The 17,776-nt window shown below is 44.7% G+C and overlaps 1 protein-coding gene across 5 annotated transcripts in view; it reads left to right on the top strand.

Annotated features, from left to right (window-relative positions):
• The window catches only part of ADAM22 (ADAM metallopeptidase domain 22), a 1,877,697-nt gene that overhangs the window by 1,149,531 nt on the left and 710,390 nt on the right, over positions 1–17,776 (top strand). For all 5 annotated transcript variants that reach the window (XM_069648369.1, XM_069648368.1, XM_069648372.1 and 2 more), the window contains exon 10: positions 9,007–9,078. In XM_069648369.1, the coding sequence (XP_069504470.1) occupies positions 9,007–9,078 (72 nt within the window). The remainder of the gene's footprint in view (positions 1–9,006; positions 9,079–17,776) is intronic.

Raw genomic sequence — 17,776 nt, 5'->3', positions numbered from 1 at the left:
AGGCCTCTTCACAAACCCAGTGCCACCACATCCTATCGAACAACATACTCACCGGAAACCACACTACCTCACAGGAACTATTAGCACCCTGCGTAGGCCCTGCCCGCCTTCATAGACTCTGCTCCAGAATCCCAACATCTCACCCCCTCCAAGAACCTAATCAAAACTGGTCCAAGAAGATCAAAAGCCCTCACCTAAACCCCCCCCCAATCCCCAGCCTACCTTCTCCCCACTACCCCTCCCCTCCAAACTCCTTAGCCTGTGCTTTAATAAACATGCACTCAATCTGCGCTCATGATCCCGACATCCACAACCTCCTACTAGCTAACAATTTAGACTTACTGGCCTTCCCCTCTCTCTCGCGATTCCCATTGGATATTCCATCCTATGAGTCGACCATCAAGACGGCCTAGGAGGTGGAGTGCATTCATCCATAAATCCACCCTCCCCATCAGAGCCTCCCCTCTGCAGCAGATACCAGGTTATGAAATCCTACTGACCAAACTTGAATCCTCCCCCCAGACCACCATCAATGTACTCCTCCTCCACCGCCAACCCTCCCACACTGGCAACCCAGATACCGACATCCTCCTCCTCATCTCTCTGCTCCTCAAGCCCAATACTAAATTCATCCTCCTAGGAGATTTCAATCTAGGCTACAATGACCCCTCTGACCACAAGGCTTCAGCCCTCGCTGCCACCATTGATGAAATGAACTTCACTCAACTGGTCCTCTCACCTACCCATGAAAAAGGTAAAACTCTCGATTGGATTCTCTCATGCAAGTTCCCTTCCAGATATCCTCCACTCTCCCCCTTCCCTGGTCAGATCACTCCCTGATCCTATTCTCCTTTACCGCTACCACCAAAAACACCCCTACTACCAGCGACCCCTTCCCATCACTGCTGGACACACCCACAAGCTCACAGCCGAGCTTCTGACTCCCACCATTCTAGCTGCACTCAAATCAGCCGCAGTCAATTCCATCCCTGAACTCCTACTAGCATCCTACAACTATGCACTGCTCACTGCACTTGACAAACATTCCCCCACAAAACCACCTCCCAGAAAAAAGGGAATCCCCAAAACTCGTACACTGAAGAACTAGCCTCCCTCTGGAAAAAGAAATGTGCACTCGAAAATCTCTGGAGGAAGAACCCCACCAACAAAACAGCCTTTCAGTGCTCTGCTGGCATGTATAACACAGCTATCATTGCTACCAAAGCCAATATCTTCAACACTAGAATCTCAGACGCAAGCTCAAATACCAAAGAGCTCTTCAAAATTCTCAGAGAGCTCGAAACCCCCCACTCCCACATGCAATAACTTCTCAAAGAACAAAACATGGTGCACACTCATCCAATCCTCCTTGGACACCAAAATACGGACATTAAGAGACAAAGCCATGCACAAAAAATCCCTACTCCCACCCTTGCCACCTACCCCCTTAGCCATCACCCCTGCAACTGCCACCCATCCACCTCAGTTCCAATTCTCTGCCATCTCCTACATTGAAGTCCTCACAATCATCCAGCACCTGAAAGCATCCAACTGTGTTGGCAACACATGCCCAGCTCATATGGTCAAAATGTGTGCAGAACCCTTGGCTCCTACTATAGCCGAATTCAATAATGCATAATTTAAATCCAACTCTATTCCTACGGCCATCAAAGAAGTATGGGTCATGCTCCTCCTGAAGAAGCCCACCTTAGATCCCACCATCCCCACTAACTACCGCCCTATCTCCACTGTACCCTATCTCTTCCAAATCCTGGACCGCACTGCCTACACGCAACTCAAATTACACCTTGAAAACCACAACTTGCTAGGTACCCACCAATCTGGTTTCAGGCCCAAACACAGTACGGAATCCACCCTCCTTGACCTTAAGATCCAGCTTGACCACATTATGGATAATAGCAAGCTTGCAATCCTCCTCATACTTGACCTCTCTCAAGCCTTCGACCTGGTAGATCACAAAATCCTCTGCAAACACCTCACCGCAACTTTCCACCTCACCCCAGAAGCCACCTTATGGATCCAATCCTTCCTATCCGGCTGATCCACAAGGGTCTTCGCAGGGTCTGAATCTGCTAACCCCATACCTATCTCCTACGGTGTCCCACAAGGCTCCTGCCTCTCCGCTCCCCCCCACAACATGTACACCAAATCCCTCTTTGACCACCTAGACAGCCTCAACATACCCTACACAACTTTGCCGATGATACATAATTCCTACTCAAAATCACTGGGGTACCATGATTTAGACTCTGCTAACATTAACCGCATCTTCAGCATCATACAGACCAGGATGGCCACTCACCATCTTTGCCTGAGGCCAGAAAAACTGAGCTCCTTATCGTGGGATCCCCACAGAGTCTCAAACACCTCATCCCAGCCTTTTCTTCTTTCCTCATCGGCGGCAACACCATCCCGGTCTCTGCCCATGTAAAAACGTTAGGTGTCTACCTGGACGCTGCACTCACCATGCAAAAACATGTCAAAACAACCGCCTCCTCAGCAGCCTATTCCACCAAACTAATAAACCTCTGCAGAAGATTCCATACCCCTGACAACTGCCTCACCTTAGTGTTAGGGAGAATTCTCAAAAATGTGCTAATTCCCTCTACCTTAGAGACCCCCCAGCAACTTTTCTGGATTTTGAGGACTTGATTTTTTTAACCTGGAGAGAGTGAGACCCATTTTCCTACTCGCTCATGTATTGTAATGTGATTTTATACACTGTGTTTCTTTTGGTTATGGAGTCTGACTCCATAGGCATCATCTTTTACATTATGTCACACAGCACCTTCAGTGCAGTGGCACAGGGAAGTCTTACAGATTTCCCCAAGGTTTAAATACCTTCAGTGGTATCAACTACTGTTTCCCAGAGCAGTAAAGTGAAATTGACTTTACTTACCATTGTAAATTTCTAAATTAGCACACACTATCTTACAATAGAGTGCTGGAGGGGTTACTTAGTATCCCCTATGTCTAATTTCTTATATAACATATTTCTATTTTACCCTTTCCTCACTGAATGGCTAATGGCAAAGGTTTTGTTTTGAACTACCCTGGTTTGCATTTACCGCAACCGTATGCGGCTCCGGTAAAGCAACCGCGGGAGCCATCTTTTTCAAAATGGCACAGAGCCATCGTTGACAAAATGGACCCCGGTCTTTCTCTTTTGCCAGTTCTTTGTGGAAAGGTCCTTCTAGAGATTTTCTCTGTGCGCCAAACCAGGTTCGGTCTCTTTGGTCATGTCGTCTTTGGCAGGGTTTCTGAGTGAAACCTGCCTCTGGCTCCAGAGTGTCTGTGGTAGGCAGGAAGTGAGGGAGGTGCCCGAAACTCCCTGTGCTTAGTCTCCTAGAAGACCCAAATGCACTCTGTGGTGATTGGCTGGCTGACTGTCCAGCAAGGACCGTCACCCTGCTGGGTGATTGACAGCTAGGCTGGAATGAATGGGAGAGAACTGAATAAAAGGCGAGTCTTTTGGCTTGGAAGGCAGAGTTGACCACTGGACGAAGGAACTGAAGAAGAGCTTGAAGAGGACGCCTGCTGAAACTCCTTGACCGTTGGTTTGCCCGGTGAAGCCCTGCTGCAGTGCCAACGTGCCAAGTTCGCATCGACAGAGAAGCCCCTGCAAGGACGACTTCTCCCTTTGAGTTGGTGGGACCAATCAACTCCAGAGTAAGCCACCTGGACATCAATCTCGGAGCTGGTTGAATTTCCTCAGAGTTGCTGCAGGAAACCGAATAGCCAGGGAGAGGAAAACCAGATTGTGTGCATTGCTTTTAAGCTGGCCTAGAGCTTTTGGAAGATCCTCCGGACTCCCACAAAGCAGGACTGACCAAGCCTGAGCCCCCTCAGCAGAGTGCAGAACCCCAAAAGCAAGGAAAGTCCACCTTGACAGCCAGGAACCACGTTGTTGCTATTTGCTGTAGCCGTGAGAAGCTGAAACGCGAAACAGCCACTGAAAGTGAAGTTTGCCAGTTGCCAGTTTTGACCGTCCCAGTGCAGTGCAGGAGTCCCCCGACGTCCTCCCTCTTGTCCCCACGACTGAGGCCCAGGAACAGTGAGATCTGCAGAGCTGCACAGGAACAGAAGTCATCAGCTGCATCTTTTCTTCTTTACCAAGGTACTGTAAAACAAGTCTAAGAGAACTTATCTCTTGCTGTAGAAGTGCTTGTAACTTCCACAACTCACAAGTCTAATCAGCTTGTGGCCCTACATTTGATTCTTCTTTTTATCAAAGACTCCTAAGAACTTGTGCAAAGATTTTTCCATTTACGTATCTGAAGTGCTGCATCCTATACAAAGACTTTTGCCAATTGACTTTGGTTTAGCCTATTGAATTGTATGGCTCTTCTAAGAGGATCTGAAAATATTTGCCCTGCTTAAGAATATTGGTGATCTCTTGTGTTCTAATAACCTTTGCCTTTTACCAACTTTTAAGAGTGTTCTGAATTCCAACAGTAAGATATGAATGTCCCCAGCACCCTTGTTATTAAAGTCACCTGTGGGTGTAGGTAGTGTCTGTGGGCCATCCCAAAAGGGTCTTGTCTGATTCAGAAACTCAGAGTGTACAGTATTGAAGTGTACTTGTGTGTTACTATTATATTGCTCCCTTCTAAAGAAGGCTTTATAACTGACTGATAAATACATTAATAATTGTTTATGCAAGAAACCTTGAGTGTAAGAGTTTATTTGAATACCTGTAGCTGTGAATCTTTGTGTAACTCCACTACTGCTCACATTTCCCCTCTTGAGATAAGCCTGGCTGCTCAACACGCTACCAAAACGGTGTAGTACAAGCTTATACCAAAGGTTGGGTTGCCTATAGCTGTAGTCATAGTCACAGTTGTTTGTAGTGTTCCCTGAGGGTACTGCATTCAAACTTTGCCTAACAATTAGCTAGAGCCATCATAGGCAGCAAACCGGACTATTGCAAGGCCATCCTATCAGGGACCTCTAACAAAAACCTCAATAAACTCCAATTGTTTCAAAACAACTCTCTTAGAGTTGTTTGGGGCATGAAACGCTCCGATCACATCTCACAAATCAGACGAGAGGCTCATTGGCTCCCCATAAAAGCTTGTATCGACTTCAAACTCCGCACTATCACATACCTCTGCCTACACAACACTGCCCCCACAATCTCATGGACCGTATCACCAAGGAACATAACACATGCAGTCTCCGTTCTTCCACCACTTCTGCCCTCCCCATACCTAGATTTTCGAGAAAGGGAGTTGGGGGCTCCTGCTTCACCACCATCGCTCTGGAATATCCTCTGTCAGCATATCCAAAATTAACTTTCTTACACACTCTTTCGAAAGCAAGTAAAACCCTTACTTTTCAACAAATATGTGTAATTCCTCAGTCTATCTTCAATTTATGAATACGGTTGTCTCTGATGAAATGTAACCCCACTGTTTCAAACTTCTGTAATGCATTATGTACTGCCTTTAGAGCTGTGATACCTCTGGGTGTGGGTGCTGCCAACAAATACAATAAATAAATACATGGTTCATCATGCCCATCTCAACAGCACATAGCAAAGAATACACATTGGGCAGCATCTGTCAATGACTTGTTATTAAGATGCCCCTTGCAGTGCTCGATCGATGCTGGCTGTTGCAATACCCATTTACAACATTTAATTGCTTGCATAAGGAAATCAGCATGTGCAAAATTACATAGTGTCAACACTGCTGTCCTCAGCTGGTGTTGTGGCATCTGATGTAGTACATTGCTGTGCTACACATTATTCATTTAACAATGTGTCGTTATGAAATAAACTAATCTAATTGCAGTCATTGTTAAAGACAGTTGTTCCCCCTATAATATATGTGTTCAAAAGGCTATCGAAGATCGTCTTACAAATTGTATTGGTATAACAGATACATAGCATAAATAGGATGCAAATAACAAGTCAGAATAATAGAATAATAATCAGATTCTTAACAATATGTATAAGAGTGGACTGCCTGAAATACAATCCTCTGGGCAACACCGATCATGTCAGCTACAGGTTTGGAATGGCTGATCAAATGTCTCACTTACATACGGCAAACCCACCTTCTAGCAGGACATTAGGACAGTTAAAGATCGCGGGCGCCCATTGCATGACGCTGTTGCACTACACTGATGCATTTTCTTTTTCCATAGATTGTAGCAGATACATGCTATTGCTTCAGTTAAGGCTAATAATGATTGGGTACTAGTTAGAATATTTTATTATCACATCATCACACAGTAATTCCTTGTTTAGAAAAGGGGCAACGCAAAGTACAAGTATGGTCTGATCAATGCACAGAGCAGCAAGGAAACGAGCCACTGTCAGCCATTAGAAATCTCACGTCTAATACTGCTGCACCGGCTACTGCATTTTCATTCGAACGTCAACTCCTCTGTGGAATTTGCTGCCAAATACTTACCTGTAAAAGGTTACCTGTTGCTGCGCAACATGTGGCAGAAGTGTTTTGCCTCTTTGTCCACCACTTCCATGCCTATGTCCATGCAAAAGCCGATTGATCATTTCTCCCACTCCCCACCCCTCCGTGCCTAAACCACACCTATGGAGGAATTGTGTAGTTTTCATAAGCAATTGAGGGCATGCAAATGGGCCAGCCATCTTGGTGAGTATGTTATTTCATGACAACCTGGCAGGCCATGGTAACTTGGCATGTTTTCCTTAAATGTACAATTACTGATAATTCAAAATGGTTTATTCCTTTTAAATACATTTTATTTACATTATGAAACATGTTTTAAAGCAGCCCCAGTCCCCCTCCTTCTCCCTTTCATTCATTCCAGTCCTTCTCCTTCATTCCACTCCATCTCATTCTTGTCAGTCCTTTTCTTTCTCCTTCATGCCAGTTCGTCCTCTACACCAATTACTTCTGCTTCTCCTGCTACTTCTCCTTTATTCCAGCCCTTCTTTCTCCTCCCAATTTGACTTCATCTTCCCCTTCATCAAATTCCTTCTCCTACATCCCTGTCTTTCTCCTTCTTGGTCCCATTCCTTCTCCCCAGTTCTTCTCCTTCTTCTTATTACTCCCAGTGCTTCTCCTGCACTCCAGTCCTTCTCCTTCATCCCAGGCCTCCTTCATCCTAGTCCTTCTCCTTCATCCCAGTCCTTCTTTCCTTCATTGCAGCCATTCTACTCCTTCTCCCCAGTCCTTCTTCTCCCAGCCCTTTCTCTTCCTTGCTCCAGGATATTTCCTTATCCTTCCTCCCAGCCCATCTCCTTTGTCCAAGTCCTTCTCTGTAGTCATGCGTTCCTCTCCTGCATCCTTGTCCTTCTCCTTTGTCCCAGGTCATCTCCATGTTTCAAATCTACTTTCAATTTATTAGACCTTCAGAAAGGTATAATTAGGGAGAGCTTCTTGCAGGAAAAGACAGAATATGAAACATGATTTAGCAATGCATTCTAAGTAGACCATGGCAAATGAAGTTGCCCTTCCCATCCGTTTACAAACCACTTGTGGTTCTACAAGTCGAGGGCAATGATATCAACCTGTGACAGTGAAACTAATTTGTTTGCATCGCTTTCAAAAAAGTTCAGTGTTAATGTTCATCTGTAAATATAGAGGTGCATCATTTTGCTTTTTACCTGTAAATAGAAAAATACTCCAATTTTCCCCCCAAAAAGGCTCACACAAGTGATGAGACGCAGTTGCACCAGAAATAGCTGCTCATTGACTACAAAAGGTACGCAACTGTGCGCAACATAGATACGCGCATTCAGATGCCCTGCTCAACCTCTATCTCCTTCGTCCCAGTCCGGCATCGCCTTCGTCTAGTCCTTCACCTTCTTACTAGTCCTTCACCTTCTTACTAGTCCCTCTCCTTCTCGGTCATCGAAGTTCTTCTTCCTCTCTTTTGTCCCAGTCGTTGCCCCTAGTCCTAGTCCTTCTTCTTCAAAATAGCCGTTCGTCTTCACCAAAGTACTTCACAGTCCTAGTCTTAGTGTTTCATCTTAGTCCTTATATTCAAGGCTTTCATCCTAGTCTTTCTCCTTTTGTCGTAGCTAGACTCTTAGGCGCAGCCTGTCAGTCAAGCCCCTCTCTCTTGTCCAACTCCTTGCTACCATTTCAACTGTCTTTTCCTCTCTTTTTCCTTCATATGTCCCACTTTGTCACTCTGTCTCTTTTGCCTTCTTGCATGCCCTCTCTTTTTCACACTTTCCCTTTCTCTCATTGGGGAGTGCAGTGTCTGCTGTTGGGTTGCAAATGGCGGTGCAATGGTGGAACACCCCCTAAGAATGGTTTGAAGTATGCATGGAACATAGGCTCTGTTGCTGAGCCTGAAATATGCAGGCCAGCACTGAGCAAATCAGCCGTTTCAGTTGTCCTGGAAGTACATGCTAAGACATGAAAGTGGCTTAAATGTTTTTCTGGCCGAAATGGCCTCCTGGCCTTCACACTATTGGCTCTTCCTTAAATAAGTTTTAAATATCGGGTTTACATTAAAGTTGATGCCCACTTTGCATGGGCATGACTGGTAAACTGGTGCTGGGTCTTGGTACAGAACAATATTCTCATCTGGCTGCAAAGTGTAGTAATGAAGCAGTACTTTCCCTACTGTACATAGTCTCATATATTATGCATGTCTGTATGATCTACTGCCAAAGCCCAAACTACTGTCTTTGCCAATGCTTGTCTTGCCTGTGACTCATGCCATTTTGTGTCAGCATATTCAGACTTGCACATTGTTCAGAGCACAACTGCATTTTGTTGCACACTTGCATGTGCAATTTGTGGGTAATCGGAACTGTAATTTGGACACGAAAATGCATTTGTTTCTGAATTGGCTCATTTTAGTTGAACCAGCCTGCAGTTTTGCGAGGCCTTGAGCGGTGAGTGTCTTCCGTGAGTTTGTTGTTTGCTTGTTTTTGTTGGGTTCGCTGGGGATTTATCTACAGTACAGGCAGATAAGACTGCAGCATTCATTTGTAAGCATCAGAACCCATGTTTGTTTTTCGGTTTTCTTGTCTTTCAGTTTAAAAAGCATCGGTTATCAGTCGGCCTCACAAACAGCTACACCAAATCCGTTGTGAACATGGCAGATTTGGTAAGTATTGCAAATGAGTAACATTGAAGAATGAGTACACATATGCATATAAAAGCAGGCCCAGCATGGAACACGTGTTTATATTTAGTACAGAATGGAATTAATTGCAGGTTATAAATCTACTTTGAATGTGTTAGACCTTTAGAAACGTCTAATTAGGGAGAGCACCCCCTTGCAGATGTGACAAATAATGTGGCGCTGGGTTGTAACTAAACCATGCCAAGTGAGGGTGCCTCTCCCCTGCGTTTACAGAGCAGCCCTGGTTCTACAAGTCAAGGGCAATGACCTAAAACAGAGCGACTGTAAGACTAATTTGTTTGCATCGTTTTCAGAAAGGGTTAGCGTCAATGTTCAGTGGATATAGGAGGTGCATAACTTCGCTTTTTACCTGTGAATAGAAAATAGAACAACTCTCCACAAACCAAAGTTCACACAAGTGATGGGATGCAGTTGCACCCGAAATAGCTGCTGCCTGACCGCATAATGCATGCGAATGTGCCCAAAATAGATACGCCCATTCAGATGTCCTGCTCGATCCCTTTTACACATTTTTGCACAAATAAATGCCCATTGTAAATGATATCCGGAATCCATAAGTGGGGTGGTCTTTAAAGTGCGCGCAAACAACCATTTTCTTCTATGCTTGTTCGGAACAGGCACTAGGGGATGTGCAATGCATGCCAGGTTCATTTCTGATCCTCTCCTGCATTTTCTTCTAGCAAAAACTTAGCAATATGAAATATTACTCTCACACTACAGAAACAAGGATAGCATTTTTTTTTTTACATTTCACAATGACAGGGCCTTTAAGGGACTGTCATTGAGAAATGCACTCCCAGCACCTACACAATGCTGGGAGTCTCTAGTTACATTTATTAAAGACTCCAGTGTCAATCCGAACAGCAGAAATGACAAGAAAGTAGAGGCGGTACTAGGGTAAGGCGCATTGTAAGATTGAGTGACGTATTCCAGGTGATGAAGGGATAAGAACAAAACATACACCAGGGAAATGAGAACATAATAGTATGTTTTAACATTGGCAACCTGAGGCCGGTATTTACACATTTACAATACATAGCATGGTCCTGAAGCCAGAATGCAGTAGAGGTGGGTGGTGCAGTTCGTGTGGATAGCAGATTGGAAGGGTATGTGGGATATTTCCATCACTAGCAGGTTCAGTTTGAGATGTGTTTTGATGAGTTCCACTGAAGAGATACTTTGATGGCCATGTTGAATAGCATTTCAAGGGAGTGGTCGAAGTAGTGAAAAGGAACAAAAGTGGGTGGCGGTCTAATTGTTGGGGATCTGATAGGTTGGAAGGAGTTGGGGAGCAGAAAGCTCTGGCGGGAGAGTTCAGTGGGATGTGGGTAGCGAGGTGGTGGGGGGGCAAGACAATGTATGGCTTTATAGACAAGTAGCTGGTTGAGACCTATGCTTGCAGGCGATGGTAGGTAGCAGTGGTAGAGGATCTAGAAAGGTTGTAAATGGCCCATCTCACAAAGTTGATAACTTTGTTGAGGGAAGCATACAATTAGAAAGTTAGACCAACAAGTAAGCTTTCACAGTAATCCAGTTTGCTGAGCCCAAAGGTAGAGAAGTGAGGAGGTTGAGTATGGCAGAATTGGCAGTGGGCATGATGAGCTGGAAGAGTGTAATGCCACTGTCAAAGAGAACATCAAGGTTGTGAGCCATGGGCAAGAGGGTGAGGAATCAAGGGAAAGAGATGGGGAGTAGGGCTGGCCTTGGAGGCAGAGAGAATGAGGACTTCCATCTTTGAGGAGTTGTGCATGAGGCAGTGTAGAATAATTAAGAAGAACGGGCTCCTGGTGGTGACCCTATTCTGCCCAGGAGGGCTATACAATCATCAGATACAGGTGAACGGGTCAGTGTAACCAGCATCCCCTCTTGATGTTCATTTTCAAAACACAGAATATGTAAGTACCACACCTCAGTTGTAAAGATACTTGTTTTTAGGATTAATAGCATTAGTTCAATGCAGAATACCAAATTATACACATAGAGCAAAAGAAATTGCAACACAAAACAAAACGCAAGTTAGATTTCTCGCACATTGGTACATAAAGACAACATAGTACAAATTCTGCTGTCGATAATCCTAGCATCAGGAGTCATCTTCACATAAACAATTGTAATAGGTACATATGATGAGCAGTACACATAAACAGTCAAACCATTCGTGACACTGTGATTCAAGAATTGTTGTCAACACCACAGTGTTTCGGCCTTTTATGGGGCTATAGTGAAGCCATGTTCTTATACGGGCCTTCGTCAGGACAAGGGTGGACTGTGGCGTCTGGGTGTTCAGTCAGTGCTGTGAAATTGAACGAGGCAAAAATGAGGAAGTGCTGACAAATGTTGATTACAAGAGCGTGATTTAATCACGTGGTGTCCCCCATTTGGCGGACACAGCTTACCTAGTGGAAAAAATATTTTTTGGCATTTGTTATTGTACGCCTATTGGAAAATAGAAGACAAAAAGGGGCTTACTGTATCCCTAGTCTATCAAAACACTTACTCTCAATTATGAGTGTGTGATTGAAAAAAGCGTACCTTTTTCTGATTCGCGTATGCGGGCCGTGTTAGGGCCAGAGGCGAAAATAGTTTAAGTTCACTGGCCTGCAGTGTTTCTTTAGCAGCAATGATATTGGGGGCCTGTTAAAAATTAAAAAAACAGGGAATGGAGGGACGGACTTCATATATCCCCGATCACTAGTAAGCATCAACACATCAATATCAAGTTATATGAATATGTCCGCGCTTACTTTATTAAAGGTCGCGTCAATGTGCCGGGGAATTCATGCGACAGAGAATGCTCTGCTGCAGTTGCAGGAACTAATCTGTTGTTCCTATAAGAATGAAACAGAAGGAAGCAAAATAAACCAATGAATTTGCATTGCACCTTGTCATAGGACTAACAATCAGCACCTGGCACCGAGATCGGTGAACCGGGGTCCCCACCATTTCTACTATGCAGCCCATGAGGCACACACACCAGCAACCAACAATCATAATTAAAAAATGTTTGCACGCCCGTGGCCATTGCAGCGTTGCAAACATACGCAATTAACACCATGAATATTACACATTTTTGGCAAGGTGCAATGTAAATTCATTGTTTTATGTTGATTCCTTCTGCATGAGCGGCTACACCACGATGTGAAAAACCGCTGTACCAACAGACACAAAATGGAAGCCGTTATTTATGGGCGGTGACCATAGCAATAGCTTTTGCATCGCCGTATCGCCGGCTGCAGTGCCAGCGACCCCTTTCCTGCAAAAGCACAACTGTAAGTGCTGAGCCCATCTCAAGCCCCTGAAAGACTCACGGGCTATCACGAGAAAGCCATATCCGCCTGCACAATATGTTGCAGCAACCGAGTCGGAATACAAGCCTGATTCACAGGTAATCAAAATACAAGTGCACGGTTTACCTTTAAGCCACTTTTCTACAGGTAAGGGTAACTCGTTTCATTCTTATAGGAACAACCAGGGCTTTAAGTGGGCCGGGGCCTGCCGGGGCCTGCCGGGGCTGGGCCCCAGCAGTCTCCGAAATTTAGTTTTGAGGCGGGGCCCTGCCGGGGCCCACTAATCTCCCCTGTCAGCCCCGGCCACTACAGGAAAAAGCATTTTTTTCTACAGCCTGAAGCTCTCGCTCGTGTGCGAGAGCTTCGGGCTTCAGAAAAAAATGCCTTTCAGCCATAATGGTGGCGCCGCACCTGCGAGGCATCCCTTTAATCAAGGGATGCACATGGGCCGGCGCCACCATTATGGAGAAAACGTGAGGCCGCTGGAAGCAGAGGCCTTGCTTTCTAAATACTGAAGCTCCCGCGGATTCTCGGGAGTTTCAGTCTTTAGGAAAAAGGCCTCTGCTTCCAGTGGCCTCACCCTTTCAGCCTTAATGGTGACGCTGCCCCTCCCCAGCTGGCGAGGGGCAGCACCACCATTAAGGCTGAATAGGCGAGGCGCTGTCCCCTGCCAGGCAAGCCTATACAAAATAAATGCAGAGATCAGCACCCTCTCCCCAGTAGGGGAGAGGGTGCTAATCTCTACAAAAGGCTGCCTGGCAGGGGTGCCAGTAGCCCATTGAGCCGGGGATCGTCAAGGGGGCGTGGCCTAACGGCCCATCAAGACCCCCGTTGTTAGGCCACGCCCCCTCGATGGGCCCCGGCTCGATTTGTAGTGCCACTTAAGGCACTGGGAACAACAGATTAGTTCCTGCAACTGCAGCAGAACAGTCTCTGTCGCATGAATTCCCCGGCACATTGACGCTACCTTTAATAAGGTAAGCGTGGACATATTCATATAACTTGATATTGATGTGTCGATGCTCACTAGTGATCGGGGATATATTAAGCCGTCCCTCCGTTCCCTGTTTTTTTTCATTTTTAACAGGCGCCCAATATCATTGCTGCTAAAGAAACACTGCAGTCCAGTGAACTTAAACTATTTTCACCTCTGGCCCTAACACGGCCCGCATCCGCGAACCAGAACAAGGTAAGCTTTTTTCAATCACACACTCATAATTGAGAGTAAGTGTTTTGATAGACTAGGGATACAGTAAGCCCCTTTTTGTCTTCTATTATCCAATAGGCGCACAATAATCAAACGCCAAGAAATATTGTAGGTCCTATACCCACTCTCATCTGCCTGTGGTCATAATACCACTTTCCACAAGGTAAGCTGTGTCCACCCAACGGGGGACACCACGTGATTAAATCACACTCTTGTAATCAACATTTATCAGCACTTCCTCATTTTTGCCTCGTTCAATTTCACAGCACTGACTGAACACCCAGACGCCACAGTCCACCCTTGTCCTGACGAAGGCCTGTATAAGAACATGGCTTCACTATAGCCCCATAAAAGGCCGAAACACTGTGGTGTTGACAACAATTCTTGAATCACAGTGTCACGAATGGTTTCACTGTTTATGTGTACTGCTCATTATATGTACCTATTACAATTGTTTATGTGAAGATGACCCCTGTCGCTAGGATTATCGACAGCAGAATTTGTACTATGTTGACTTTATGTTCCAATGTGTGAGAAATTTAACTTGCGTTTTGTTTTTTGTTGCAATTTCATTTGTTCTGTGTATAATTTGGTGTTCTGCATTGAATTAATGCTACTAATCATAAAAATAAGTATCTTTGCAACTGAGGTGGAGTAGTTACATATTCTGTGTTTTGAAAATGAACATTAAGAGGGGATACTGGTTACACTGACTCGTTCACCTGTATCTGATGATTGAGGCAGTGTAGAGCCATCCAGTGAGGGATGGCGGTTAGATACTTGGATATGCATTCAAAGATTGTAGGGGTGAAAAATGGGAAGGAGAAGAGGATCTGAGTATCATCAGCAAAGAGCTGATAGTTAAATCCACAGTAGGCAAGAAATGTGCCAATGGAGGAGGTGCATAGGATGAGGAGAAGTGAAACTAGAATGGAAATGGAGCATCGTTCATTTGAAGTGGTGTCAGGAGAAGGGGCTGGAGTACCATGAGCTGGAGAAAGAGCTGTCAGAGAGATAGGAACACATCCAACTGAGTACAGTGGCCTTGAAGCTAAGGAGGGAACGTTTGAAGGCAGGAGAGATGATTCACAGTGTGGAGTGCAGCAGAAAGCTCTAGAAGGATGTGCTTGTAGGAGAGGTGAGTGTGATGGGAAATGGTAAGAGAATTGGTGCTGTGCAGGAGAGCATTCTCCATGTAGTGTTTGCACCGGACTCTCGATTGCAGTGGGTTTGCAAGTGGGTGCACTTCAAGATAGTAGACTATGCAGTTGATGACAAGCCGCGCAAGGATTATAGATCAGTAAGGAGAGCAACAGGTCTTTAGAATGAGGGGTTGTTCGGGTCAGCACTTGTTTTATTAGGAGAGGTATTACTATGGCTGTTTTGTAACAGGTTGGGAAGGTACCAGTTGAGAGGGGGATGTTGAATGTGACAGGGAGGTGAGCAAAGGTGACTGGTGCAAGTCTCTTCACAATTTCTGAGGCAAAGGGGTCTATGGCAGCATAGGATGTGTTGGCAGAGTGATGGATAGGTAGAGGTTCAGGCGGGGAGGTGGAGAAGTGGAATAGAGAGGAGAGTATGAGAAAGGAGTAAGGGAAAATGATAGAAGTTGAACGGTCGACAGCATGCCCTGTACTTTGTTGATTTCCGCAAACATCAACCCAACCCCAATGTATGCATGGCACCGACTGGTCCATCATTCGCATTGCTGCCCAGCTCTCCCGAAATGTGCAGGCCGACTTTGAAAATAAATTCACCTGTGCATTTCTCAAACCAACGCATATAAAAAAGAAACTCATCCTTTGTAAATGTTTTCTTTGCTTTGGGTCTTCAGAATGTTGGCCAATTACTTTATTTTTACAATAACTGTCCCTGATCATAGCCTCCACATCACCCAACCACGTGTTTTCAGTTTAAATCAAGGACCAAATTTAATTAAGTATTACCTTATGAGTCATTATGTTAAAATATCAACAGAATAAACATTTTGCCATGAAAATGTACACATAAGATATTCAGACAAAAACTTAAACAAAGGGAAAACAAAAGAGTGACCACTTAAATGGTTAATGTTTACAAACAGGATAATTCAAGATATAAATGCAGTAAAGGGTAAAGAAACAAAGGAAAAAAAATACTTTCATATTAAAGCAAACAAAATGCACAATTAAAATCAATGTTTGAAATACTGAATCAAACTTTCTTGTGGACAAAGGTACCTATCCTTTGTATGTACTCATGATCAGCATTTGATCATGTTTTGAATAAAGCTGCCTACGTGTCAGTTTTTAAACTGTAGATAGATAATGCATACACAGATCCCCAGTTTTACAATCAAAAATACATGGGCTGTGCTAAGGGCACGTTTCGGCTTGTGGCCATTAATGTTGGCATTGATTGAAGAGCCTTCCTCAGGGCAATTGGATCTGTAAAGAGTCCAAGAACAAGAAACACAGTAAAGGTTTTTTTAGTGTAAAAGAAGTAAGGCAGGTATGTGACAAAACACAATCCAATAAATGGATACTATAGGCCCAAATATGTAAACAGGAATTCCTATTTTTATAGAACATTGTGGGATAATGGTACTGATGATACTTTTAAAACCAAAAGATGAAAGGATTCTTGCTGCACTGTACTCACCCTGTATAGAACACAGGGCAGTGCAGAGATTTCAGCCTATGGGGTTTGGCGGTGGCAGATTCCTTTACAACCTGCGTCTGCAAGGTAAGAGTCTTCGAGTAGGGACCCGGTTTCAGGAGCAATGTTTTGGCACTCTGAAAGGGAGAAGGTGAAAAAGATCCACCGTTGTTACTGAGAAAAATTTAGAATGGTGCAAACAATTTGAAAAACATGCAAAATTGCAAGGAAAAAAGGGGGGGAGACGGATAGATTCCTAAGTGATTCCTAGGTGATTCCTAAGTGGTCTATACCTTAACGTTATAGTACTGGAGCCAGCAGTTTACTGTGGACCCAGGGCATTCATGTAGTGCAGAAGTCGCTATTTGTGAGAGTGCTCGTGGTTGGAGCCGCCTTGAGAAATGCGGGTTGGTATAACACTGGAAAGTACAAAAAGGAAGAACGTTAAAAGAACGTTAGTTTCTGGTAATTACTAAATGCGAGCAGGAGCATCTGGATGTGATATGATATGATATGATATGGCATTTGTAACGCGCCTATACACAAGTGTTTCAAAATGTGCTAGGGTGTAGATACTCACCGCATCAAAGAACAATGCAGAGGGTAAGGGAGAGGAGCGGGTTGGTCGCGTCTGCTTGTGAGCTGCGTGCGAGGCGTCCAGTTTGTCATGGAAACCGTGGGTTTTGTTGCTGACCCAGAATGCCGAGTGCTTGGGAGCTACCAATTCGCTAGACAGCCGGGGGTTAGTTACTGTGTGTGCCTTCCATGTGTTAACCTTGTGGTTAATGGCAAGATTAACATAGAATGGAATGGTAGAGGAAGAAGGAAAAGAAAGGAAACTGTGAGGAGGGATGCTACGTCCGGTGGGACCGGCCCGTACTATTAGTTACAAAGTGGGACCAGTCCATCGATGTAATGGAACGTTCCTCGCTCTGTTGTAAGCTGGCTCAGTGATTACAACCGATGCTCAGAGTGATAGGGAGATGTGGAACCCAGCAGGAGTAGCCTGTTGCGTGTGGCAAGGGATGCCGAGATGAAAAGTTAAAGAGACGGTGGCGCACTGAACATAGAAGCAACCACGTAGCACAGAAGTCAAAAAACCATGACCGGAAGGATTAAGTTTAGGAATAACCCGGTCGGATAAGGCAATAATGGAGGTGTATGGGGCGCACTGGACATAAAAAGAATACATCATGGCGCAAGAGTCTATAAGTCATAATTGGAAGTCCAATTGGAAATAATCAATTCAGGTAGGGCAAATATATTCTTCATTAAGGCCATGGTGGAATGAATTAACTCTATAAATCCATTGGGCCTCTTTCTGTAGTAGACTCATTTTAAGCTTTGTGGAAGATGTAATTGTGTCTACCACCCACCATAAAATGTCGTCTGCTGTGTGTCTGTATGCAAGATAATGTTTAACCAAGGGAGCACTCTCATGTTTACACCTTATTCGAGAATGATGTTCGCAGATCCGGATGTGGACTGGTCTTTCTGTTTGTCCGACATATCTCAAGCCACATGGGCA

The sequence above is a fragment of the Ambystoma mexicanum genome, chromosome 2q (assembly GCF_040938575.1).
Source record: "Ambystoma mexicanum isolate Mex_15411 chromosome 2q, UKY_AmexF1_1, whole genome shotgun sequence".
Lineage (NCBI taxonomy): Eukaryota > Metazoa > Chordata > Amphibia > Caudata > Ambystomatidae > Ambystoma > Ambystoma mexicanum.
Note: the sequence above shows the minus strand (reverse complement) of the source record. Positions and strands in the feature narration are given on the sequence as shown.